Below are 11,872 nucleotides of genomic sequence, written 5' to 3'. Positions count from 1 at the left end.
CAAAAAAAACATTGGTAAGGCCTTTTAAAATCAGTTTGTATTTTTTTTGCCTACTTCTGATATTTTCCCAAATTCCATTATCTTGGTTTTGTTATTGCAGGTTTCCCCATTTTTTTCTGGTTTATCCCAGTTTTTTCACACTTTTTTATTAGAAAAGCAATCAAATTAAAATGAGATTTTCTGTGTTCACAACAATGCCTAAACCACATCAGGGGATGACTTTTGAGCTCTGGCAAAAATCTAAGAAACGTACATTTGTGTGTGTAGTTGTCCTTCAGTCGGCATGCCCTGCACTGTTGTTTAGTTAGCAGGTTATCTGTAGTGCAGTAATCACAAGTGATGTGACTCGGCCACCAATGGAGTGGGTGGAGTGAAGGGTCAGCAACACTGTATTATTCAGAGCCCCATGAAATGACACCAGATATACATTGTACAGATCCTACTGAGTATTCCCATCAATACATTTACTGCACCACCAGAATACATCGTGCTCTAAACCACTATGTATTGGCTTAGAGCAAGTGATTCACATTGGGGGCAATTATCTGACCTTGCAACATGTTTTAAAAGCCTATTTAATGCAAATGTCACTAAAATATGAACAAATATGAATCATTGTTAATGTTTAGACAATTATTTTGTTATATATAATGAATTATTATTTTTTATTTTTTTATTGAAATTTTTCTATTTTAGTTTGACATTTTTGACATTTTTCTAAATGTAGTTTGTGGCCAAGAAAATAACAGAAACATTGCAAAGGCCTGCTGTTCAACATGTGAACTTACAAGTTATCCACAGAAAAGGTACTTTTTAGGAGTTTACAACTACAGAGGCCTATATAAATCATTTATAAAAATAAAAAAACTTGCTCCAGAACGCTCAGGACCTCAGACTGGGGCAAAGATTCACCTTCCAACAGGACAACGACCCTAAGCACACAGCCAAAACAATGCAGGAGTGGCTTTGGGACAAGTCTCTGAATGTCCTTGAGTGGCCCAGCCAGAGCCCAGACTTGAACCCGATCGAACATCTTTGGAAAGACCTGAAAATAGCTGTGCAACATCGCTCCCCATCCAGCCAGACAGAGCTTAAAAGGATCTGCAGAGAAGAATGGGAGAAACTCCCCTAATACAGGTGTGCCAAGCTTGTAGCGCCATACGCCAAGAAGACCCGAGGCTGTAATCGCTGCCAAAGGTGCTTAACCAAAGTACTGAGTAAAGGGTCTGAATACTTACGTAAATATATTTAATTTTTATATTTTTTATACATTTGTAAAAATTCCAAAAAACAGTTTTTGCTTTGTCATTATGGTGTATTGTGTGTAGTTTGATGAGGCAACAAAAACAATTGAATCCATTTTAGAATAAGGCTGTAACATAACAAATTGTGGAAAGTCAATGGGACTGAATACTTTCCGAATGCACTGTATTACGAAATTGTCCGTTTTCATATATTTCTACATATAAGTTTATATATTTAAATATATGGTGTGGAAAAACATTTTAACAATATGCTGTGGTAGCTAGTAAAACATGTTCTAAAATATACTTGATAAATATATGTTACCATGTATTTTAATGAATGGTAAATGTTGCTTTTTACTTTAAATACTGTAGCTAGGCTACATTAAAATTCAATGCATAAAACTACAAAGTTCAGCACTAAATCACAATAGCATGCTGTGGTATACTTTGACAAGTTTGAATGGATGACAACTAAGAGTGTTTTCAATCATCTTTATTTTGTTCTCAAATAACTTGGTCCATTGTTTAATTGTGGCATCGGAGTCACTGGAAGGTCGCATCTGAAACACAAAATATAATGTATAAATTACATCTGCGACCTTAACATCTGTTTTTGAAAATCATGTCTTTGAACATCATATGTATACTTACAATGCAGATTCCTTCACCTCCAGCTCACAAGATAACCGTTATCATGTGGATAATGCAGAGACAGAGAGTTAGTGAAACAATTCCACAAAAGATGATTCATAAATAAGGGGTAAATGTTCATGAAGACATTTAAATTCAATTGGGAACTAGCTAGCTAAATGATACTAAAGACTACTTCCATTGGCTGGGGTCTGTCCATAGGCAGCTAAGACTCAAGACCAGAAGGATCCACTGCAGCAGGGAAATATATATTTTTTTTTTGTTGCTAGAAATAATCTATTTCTATCAGAGACACCCAACCCTCACTAAAGCTAGCTAAATTAGCTAGCCAACAAGCAACACATAACTTGGCTAGCCAAGAACATTTAACAATAGCTTTGGCAATTAAATTATATCTAATACATACATGACATTAACTCTACTGAACTTAATTTTTCAAAATTCTTACCTTGGTCAGTCACACTGCATGTTGTTGGCAAGCTAAAGGAGCTAACGTTAGCTAGCTAGCTGTGTTAGCAAGCTCGATGAAAACCCTTGTTGTTGGCAAGCTAAAGAAGCTAACGTTAGCTAGCTAGCTGTGGTAGCAAGCTCGATAAAAACCCTTGCTTGCAGTTGAAGAAATTATCACCCACCAGGTTAAAAACATATTTAATTCAATGTTGTGAATGTATAAATCAAATAAAATGCCAACATCCACTAGAAAGCTCTATGGCGGTGACAACTGCTCTCTTTTTCTGAAGAAGAAAATATAAAATTGTAATGGCTTCTCTGTCAGTTGGAGGCCAGCCTGGGGTGAGGGCTTGGGAACATTTAAAATTGTGATTGACTGCTCAGGAAAAATATATTTTAATACATTTCTAAATATTTGTACAGATATGTTCTACGTTCAAGTGTCTTTTTGAAATAAACACCTAATTTATTTGTACTATGTTTCATAAGTGGCAGGTAGGCTATACCTCAATAGCTGCAGAATGCATTGTCAACTATAACTCAATGATCCAACTTTATCATCCAAAATGCCACTTTGGGAACCTAATGCTAAGGTACTAGAGGTCAATAGAGACTGAACATTATCATCAGGGTAGAGAAGATTGTGAGGTGTGTATTTTACACATATATACAAAATATATATTTACATATATTTTATTTATTTATATATTGGATGAATACATGATAAAAACATTTCCCCAATATATTTAAATTTGATTGAAAAACATTCCAATATATAATTGTTCAGTATGGGAGCCTAGGCCTATATGGGCACCATGAGTGAGGCCTTTCTAATAATATTAAATGAGTGTAAATGTTTATTTCCAGGAAATATCTTTCCTATCCTGAGACTTTTCTATGGTGGTCAAATTGAATGGGGGGAGGAGGGAGCGAGTTACAGGGGGCTGGGGTGCCTTCAGCTAGAATAACTTCATCCCGTGATCTCTCTCTCTCTCTCTCTCTCTCTCTCTCTCTCTCTCTCTCTCTCTCTCTCTCTCTCTCTCTCTCTCTCTCTCTCTCTCTTCTCTCTCTCTCTGAACACAGGCCTTAAAATATGCTTTTCTCCCCCATGATCTCTCTTCAGCCCTAATAGAGCAGGGTAGTGGTAGTAGTGGTATTTGTGAGGTTAGTTAGTAAAAGGCTTGTTGTATGTTTACTAGCTTATGAGTGAACTCATGACGCACTGCAACAGCAGTTAATGAAACAGCAGCTATTCTAAAACCATGTATAGAGACGGAGTGCTGCACAAGAAGAACAGAAAAGACTTTCTACCTTATTTTCTAGGACTAGTTTTAGTTTTCTATTGCACGGTTCATCTTGTGTCTTTCACTGCAGCAGCAGCTCAGGAGGACTCCCATTCCAACAGAGTGCGCCGGGCGCTGGGTGAGTGTTAATATCTCCCCATCAAGCCTGATAATCAATTAGATCAAGCCAATAAACGGTGACAATGTTTTCGCAGCTAATGGCAGTGACTAATTGAGAACGAATCCCCATAACGTTCCTCAGAAGAATAGACACAATGTTGGCACTGTGGTCATTCAGTAATGTTACAGACATTTATTCAAAAAGCCTATAATAATGTTATTGTAGACTGTTATTTTTATTTTTTTCACTTCAAATGTTTATTTTTATTGTATAAGTTTCATCCCTTTTACTGAGTTTGTAGACTGTTACTTTCTGTAACTTAGACAACTCTGTGTGTGTTGTTTCAGAGAATGAGACAGAGTGTATTACAACGCAGTCGTCTGAGTTTCCAGAGGGGTTCTTCACACTACAGGAGAGGAAGGATGGAGGACTCCTCATACACTTTATGATCATATTTTACATGCTGCTGGCAGTTGCTATAGTCTGTGACGACTACTTCCTACCTTCTCTAGAACTTATCAGTGACCGTAAGTCACTCTCTGTGTGTGTGTGTGTGTGTGTGTGTGTGTGTGTGTGTGTGTGTGTGTGTGTGTGTGTGTGTGTGTGTGTGTGTGTGTGTGTGTGTGTGTGTGTGTGTGTGTGTGTGTGTGTGTGTGTGTGTGTGTGTGTGTGTGTGTGTGTGTGTGTGTGCGCGCGATAAATGGCAACATCTCTTGGTCTCCGTTCCAGGTCTGGGTCTATCTCAGGACGTAGCAGGAGCCACCTTTATGGCAGCAGGCAGCTCTGCTCCTGAAATGGTCACTGCCTTTCTGGGTACGTAAGGCATCTGAAACATATGCACAACATATAATTACTATGGTTTGCTGAGAATAACTGCACTTTACTAAAATCATCATCAGCAGCATCATGTGTTAACAATTGTATGTGTGTGTGTGTGTGTCTACCCAGGTGTGTTTGTGACAAAGGGAGACATCGGTGTGAGCACCATCGTAGGATCAGCTGTCTACAACCTCCTGGGGATCTGTGCTGCTTGTGGACTCCTGACCAAAGTGGTACGTGTACAGTACACACATTATGGGAAGCATTACCTAACCATAAAGAGCTCAGTGGTATAATAATCATCCATTCCAGCCAGGGGCAGCTTTAGTAGGTCAAGGAGGGGAGATGATTGTGTAAACTGTTATGGTGTGCGTGTGTGTATCAAATCAAATCAAATTTTATTTGTCACATACACATGGTTAGCAGATGTTAATGCGAGTGTAGCGAAATGCTTGTGCTTCTAGTTCCGACAATGCAGTAATAACCAACAAGTAATCTAACTAACAATTCCAAAACTACTGTCTTATACACAGTGTAAGGGGATAAAGAATATGTACATAAGGATATATGAATGAGTGATGGTACAGAACGGCATAGGCAGGATACAGTAGATGGTATCGAGTACAGTATATACATGAGGTGAGTATGTAAACAAAGTGGCATAGTTAAAGTGGCTAGTGATACATGTATTACATAAAGATGCAGTAGATGATATAGAGTACAGTATATACGTATGCATATGAGATGAATAATGTAGGGTAAGTAACATTATATAAGGTAGCATTGTTTAAAGTGGCTAGTGATATATTTACATAATTTCCCATCAATTCCCATTATTAAAATGGCTGGAGTTGAGTCAGTGTGTTGGCAGCAGCCACTCAATGTTAGTGGTGGCTGTTTAACAGTCTGATGGCCTTGAGATAGAAGCTGTTTTTCAGTCTCTCGGTCCCAGCTTTGATGCACCTGTACTGACCTCGCCTTCTGGATGATAGCGGGGTGAACAGGCAGTGGCTCGGGTGGTTGATGTCCTTGATGATCTTTATGGCCTTCCTGTAACATCGGGTGGTGTAGGTGTCCTGGAGGGCAGGTAGTTTGCCCCCGGTGATGCGTTGTGCAGACCTCACTACCCTCTGGAGAGCCTTACGGTTGTGGGCGGAGCAGTTGCCGTACCAGGCGGTGATACAGCCCGCCAGGATGCTCTCGATTGTGCATCTGTAGAAGTTTGTGAGTGCTTTTGGTGACAAACCAAATTTCTTCAGCCTCCTGAGGTTGAAGAGGCGCTGCTGCGCCTTCTTCACGATACTGTCTGTGTGAGTGGACCAATTCAGTTTGTCTGTGATGTGTATGCCGAGGAACTTAAAACTTGCTACCCTCTCCACTACTGTGTGTATGTGGCCGGTCCTGGCCGTTCTGCCACCCACGTTGAAATCAGGTTCATTTTCAGTTCTGAATGGAAGTTGAATAGACGTCTATGTTTGGGACATATCAAGACATATCACAACCTACCATCACACCTCAAATCACTAACCACAGAGAGCTCAGAGCAGCAGGGTCCGGTGGGTTAATGGATCCTGGATGAGCCCCCATTATGTTACGCCTCTGTGAAGAGGGAACGCAACACCCTGCTACAACTCAACTCTCCGCAAAGTGAAAGAGGTATGGACTGTAGGTGTGAGTAAGGATGACAAAAGGCAGAGAATTTACAGTTTACCTTCATACAGTAATATGGGGAAAAGGGGCTGGACGGAACCAAAGCAAAGAAAGTAAATCTCAAAGCGCCCCCCTCTCCTATCTTACCTGCCTACCCACTACTTACCTAATTTAGCACCACCTGGTGCCCTAACCAAAATACAGGGGGTGGTCCGCCCAGGTCTTACCTTGTGTGCCTAGACAGTGAATATACTACGGGTATATGTATGCCCGCGGGCCTCTTGCCTAAGCACTCCCTAGGTGCCTTCCCCTTCCCCCCGGGAACAAATTAAACAATTTCAAGCAAACTAAGAAACAAAGGACATAGTCTTGACGAGGGGGCGGGGTCAGCTCTCCAATTAGCCATGGAGTCGACCAATCAGCTGCTTGGGGAGAATTCAGGAAGCCATCTCCTGAAACACACACTCAAATACACAAGCTATAACACAGATATTGGGGAACGTAACACATACCGGACCAAATCTGAACCAAGCATAAACATCTAGGATTGGTTAAGATTTGGTCCCGGCCGGACGGTCCGGACGAATGTCCATGGTGGAAATCAAGGCCAAAAGGCATCCAAAAGGCGTTGGCGTCAGTCCGTGGTTACTGAGGTCTAGAGTGTCGCCTGAAATAAACTGTTCTGAATGCCCATCCATGGTTTAGGCCCACCAATTGTAAAACATGCCGTTGCATTGGCTGTCCTGATTCCTGTGATTTGGCTATTTAAGCTCTGAATATCAGCTACCCAACTTTATCAGGAGGAGTCATCTCTATTTGCAATGTGTTTATACAGCTGGAAATGCACTAGTATTTTCTTCTTTGCTATGATCAGCTCATCAAAATGTCTGGATACAAACCTGAAACCACTGATGATGACAGTTTGGCCCAGAGAGAGTGTGGGCAGCCTGATTGTCCAGACCATATTGTCCCTTTTACTTTGACCTCTCCTGTTTTTAGGATATGTTGTTTGTTAACATGTCAGTGCAATTTTGATTTGATTGGGCACCATTTAGGTTAAACTATTTGATTGGAACAACCTGCATGATGTAAGAAGTTTCTGTCTATTTACATTGTCATACATTTTATCTCCAGCCTGTAAGCTACAGGCAGGTAGCCAAGTAGTTAGAGCGTTGGGCCAGAAAGGTTGCTGGATCGAATCCCTGAGCTGAAAAGGTAAAAATCTATTGTTCTGCCCCTGAGCAAGGCAGTTAACCAACTGTTCCCCAGGCGCCGAAAATGTGGATGTCGATTAAGGCAGCCCCTGGACCTCTCTGATTCAGAAGGGTTGGGTTAAATGCGGAAGACACATTTCAGTTGAATACATTCAGTTGGACAACTGACTAGGTATCCCCCTTTCCCTTACAGAAAAGGCCACATATTCTTTCTACCATATCCTATATGTGCTAGATGATTTGTCTGACAGAATGTTAGTAGAGCGCTCCAGAAGTGCATCTCTCCATCAGCACCCTGCAAAGGCACGCTGGCAATGGACAAGATAAATATTCTGCGTCCCTGCCTTTAACAAAGTAGACACTGATTATCACAGGGGGGCATCAGCTCTGACCTAAAAAGGCCATATTCAACTGGTTGAGAGAAATTTACATTGTTTTTGGGCAGAATTCTGTGAGGTTTAATTTGTTGCTGGAGGTGCATCTAGTCAATCTGCTGCCATAGGTGGTCGCCTAATGAGCTGGCAGGCCCTGTGTGTGTGTGTGTGTGTGTGTGTGTGTGTGTGTGTGTATGTGTGTGTGTGTGTGTGTGTGTGTGGTGTGTGTACTATAAGCTGTAAACAGTGTGTTTTCTGTCCTAGGTGGGACGTCTGACCTGTTGGCCTCTGTTCAGGGACTGTCTAGCTTACGCCATCTCTATCTCTGCTGTTATAGCCATCATTTCAGACAACAAAGTCTACTGGTAAGTGTGTGTGTGTGTGTGTGTGCGTGTGTGTGTGCGTGCGTGCGTGCGTGTTCGGAGCTTGGGTTAGTTTTAGGGTTAGGAGCTAGGATTAAGGTTGAGGTTAGGTTTTGAGGTTAAGGTGTGTGTGTGTGTGTGTGTGTGTGTGTGCGTGCGTGCGTGCGTGCGTGTTCGGAGCTTGGGTTAGTTTTAGGGTTAGGAGCTAGGATTAAGGTTGAGGTTAGGTTTTGAGGTTAAGGTTAAGGTGTGTGTGTGTGTGTGTGTGTGTGTGTGTGTGTGTGTGTGTGTGTGTGTGTGTGTGTGTGTGTGTGTGTGTGTGTGTGTGTGTGTGTGTGGATATGTTTAACTATTACAAGAATAGTAAACAAACAAACATTTCACAAACTGGGGGACATTTTGTTGGTCCCCACAATGTCAAATGCTATTTCTAGGAGGTTTATGGTTAAGGTTAGAATTAGTGTTAGGTTTAGGGTTAGGGTTAAGGTTAGGTTTTCGGGTTAAGGTTAAGGTTAGTGTGTGTGTGTGTGTGTGTGTGTGTGTGTGTGTGTGTGTGTGTGTGTGTGTGTGTGTGTGTGTGTGTGTGTGTGTGTGTGTGTGTGTGTGTGTGTGTGTGTGTGTGTGTGTGTGTGTGTGTGTGTGCGCGGTGTAGCTAGTGCCTTTTGTGTGTGTTTGCAACAGTATAACTTTTCCAGGACAGTGGAAGTGTTACATGTCATTGAGAATTTATTGTCAATAAAGTTAAAGTGCCCTGTGTGTACTGGTAAGTATCTGTGTTCAACTCCACTTCCTCAATCTCAGCATGCAGTAACACTTTACAGCCCAGCGCTGTGAAACTAATTATCAACAATCCTCCTGGGTACACAACCTTCCTATTTTATTACTGCCGGTTACAGAGTCATAAACCAATCAGTTCTAATATACAGTGGGGCAAAAAAGTATTTAGTCAGCCACCAATTGTGCAAGTTCTCCCACTTAAAAAGATGAGAGAGGCCTGTAATTTTCATCATAGGTACACTTCAACTATGACAGACAAAATGAGAAAAAAAATCCAGAAAATCACATTGTAGGATTTTTAATGAATTTATTTGCAAATTATGGTGGAAAATAAGTATTTGGTCACCTACAAACAAGCAAGATTTCTGGCTCTCACAGACCTGTAACTTCTTCTTTAAGAGGCTCCTCTGTCCTCCACTCGTTACATGTATTAATGGCACCTGTTTGAACTTGTTATCAGTATAAAATACACCTGTCCACAACCTCAAACAGTCACACTCCAAACTCCACTATGGCCAAGACCAAAGAGCTGTCAAAGGACACCAGAAACAAAATTGTAGACCTGCACCAGGCTGGGAAGACTGGATCTGCAATAGCTAAGCAGCTTGGTTTGAAGAAATCAACTGTGGGAGCAATTATTAAGAAATGGAAGACATACAAGACCACTGATAATCTCCCTCGATCTGGGGCTCCATGCAAGATCTCACCCCGTGTGGTCAAAATGATCACAAGAACGGTGAGCAAAAATCCCAGAACCACACGGGGGGACCTAGTGAATGACCTGCAGAGAGCTGGGACCAAAGTAACAAAGCCTACCATCAGTAACACACTACGCCGCCAGGGACTCAAATCATGCAGTGCCAGATGTGTCCCTCTGCTTAAGCCAGTACATGTCCATGCCCCTCTGAAGTTTGCTAGAGAGCATTTGGATGATCCAGAAGAAGATTGGGAGAATGTCATATGGTCAGATGAAACCAAAATATAACTTTTTGGTAAAAACTCAACTCGTCGTTTTGGAGGACAAAGAATGCTGAGTTGCATCCAAAGAACACCATACCTAATGTGAAGCATGGGGGTGGAAACATCATGCTTTGGGGCTGTTTTTCTGCAAAGGGACCAGGACGACTGATCCGTGTAAAGGAAAGAATGAATGGGGCCATGTATCGTGAGATTTTGAGTGAAAACCAAGGGCATTGAAGATGAAATGTGGTTGGGTCTTTCAGCTTGACAATGATCCCAAACACACCGCCCGGGCAACGAAGGAGTGGCTTCGTAAGAAGCATTTCAAGGTCCTGGAGTGGCCTAGCCAGTCTCCAGATCTCAACCCCATAGAAAATCTTTGGAGGGAGTTGAAAGTCCATGTTGCCCAGCAACAGCCCCAAAACATCACTGCTCTAGAGGAGATCTGCATGGAGGAATGGGCCAAAATACCAGCAACAGTGTGTGAAAACCTTGTGAAGACTTACAGAAAAAGTTTGACCTCTGTCATTGCCAACAAAGGGTATATAACAAAGTATTGAGATAAACTTTGTTATTGAGCAAATACTTATTTTCCACCATAATTTGCAAATAAATTCATAAAAAATCCTACAATGTGATTTTCTGGATTTTGTTTCTCATTTTGTCTGTCATAGTTGAAGTGTACCTATGATGAAAATTACAGGCCTCTCTCATCTTTTTAAGTGGGAGAACTTGCACAACTGGTGGCTGACTAAATACTTTTTTGCCCCACTGTACATGTACAAGTGATTGTATTCGTTTTAGCATTTAACTCTCCTCTTCCCTCCTCTCTTCTCCTTTCCTCCTCTCCTCCCATCCCCTCCTCCCCTCCCGTCTCCTCTCCTCCCCTCTCCCCAGGTATGATGCAGCCTGTCTGTTGCTGGTCTATGGGGTGTACATCGTAGTGTTGTGTTTTGACCTGAGGATCAGTGAGTGTGTTCTGAGGAGGTTCAGCCCCTGCTGTACTTGCCTGGGGAAAGGTTCCGGGGATCACAGCGAGACACAGCCATTGGTTGACACCACTCTGAGGGTCCACAGACGTTCTAGAAGCGACAGCGGAATCTTCCAGGATGATTCAGGATACTCACACATTTCCCTCAGTCTGCACGGCCTGAATGAGATACCAGAGGGTAGCTGACTCTATCTGTCACGTAAATGTTTTAAAGTATTTGGTTTTAAATATACTTAAGTAATCAAAAGTAAATGTAATTGCGAAAAAATACAATTAAAAATTACTTATATTAAGCAAACCAGACGGCACAATGTTCTTGTTTTTTAAATGTACAGATAGCCAGAGGCACGCTCCAACACTCAAACATAATTTACAAACTAAGCATGTGTTTAGTGAGTCCGCCAGATCAGAGGCAGTAGGGATGACCAGGGATGTTCTCTTAATAAGTGTGTGAATTAGACCATTTCTTGTCCTGCTAATCATACAGAATGTAATGAGTACTTTAGGGTGTCAGGGAAAATGTATGGAGTAAAAAGTATATAATTTGATATAAGTTAAAGCAAAAGTTCTCAAAAATATAAATTGTAAAGTAAAGTACAGATACCCCAAAAAACTACTTAAGTAGTACTTACAAGTATTGTTACTTATGTACTTTACACTACTGCACACACACACACACACACACACACACACACACACACACACACACCGCTCTGGTATATGACACATTGATGCCATGCAGACTGAGGAAGGTGTGTGTGTGTGTGTGTGTGTGTGTGTGTGTGTGTGTGTGTGTGTGTGTGTGTGTGTGTGTGTGTGTGTGTGTGTGTGTGTGTGTGTGTGTGTGTGTGTGTGTGTGTGCGCGTGCGTGCGTGCGTGCGTGCGTGCGTGATTTACTCCAGTGGGGAGTCTGCGGGGACAGAGGAGAACAAATTGCAACATTTTTCCTGCCAAGCAACAACAACACAGCAAG

At 41.7% G+C, this 11,872-nt stretch overlaps 1 protein-coding gene across 1 annotated transcript in view; it reads left to right on the top strand.

Moving 5' to 3' along the window:
• Positions 1-3,495: 3,495 nt before the first annotated feature.
• LOC110511230 (sodium/potassium/calcium exchanger 5) overlaps positions 3,496-11,872 on the top strand; it is a 37,040-nt gene continuing 28,663 nt past the window's right edge. Inside the window, exons 1-6 of the mRNA XM_036981075.1 lie at positions 3,496-3,770; positions 4,100-4,279; positions 4,482-4,565; positions 4,701-4,804; positions 8,074-8,174; positions 10,806-11,077. Coding sequence (XP_036836970.1) covers positions 3,611-3,770; positions 4,100-4,279; positions 4,482-4,565; positions 4,701-4,804; positions 8,074-8,174; positions 10,806-11,077 — 901 coding nt within the window. The 5' untranslated portion in view covers positions 3,496-3,610. The remainder of the gene's footprint in view (positions 3,771-4,099; positions 4,280-4,481; positions 4,566-4,700; positions 4,805-8,073; positions 8,175-10,805; positions 11,078-11,872) is intronic.

This window comes from Oncorhynchus mykiss, chromosome 6, assembly GCF_013265735.2.
Source record: "Oncorhynchus mykiss isolate Arlee chromosome 6, USDA_OmykA_1.1, whole genome shotgun sequence".
NCBI lineage: Eukaryota > Metazoa > Chordata > Actinopteri > Salmoniformes > Salmonidae > Oncorhynchus > Oncorhynchus mykiss.
The sequence above is the reverse complement of the archived record's forward strand: the minus strand, read 5'-3'. Positions and strand labels throughout refer to the sequence as shown.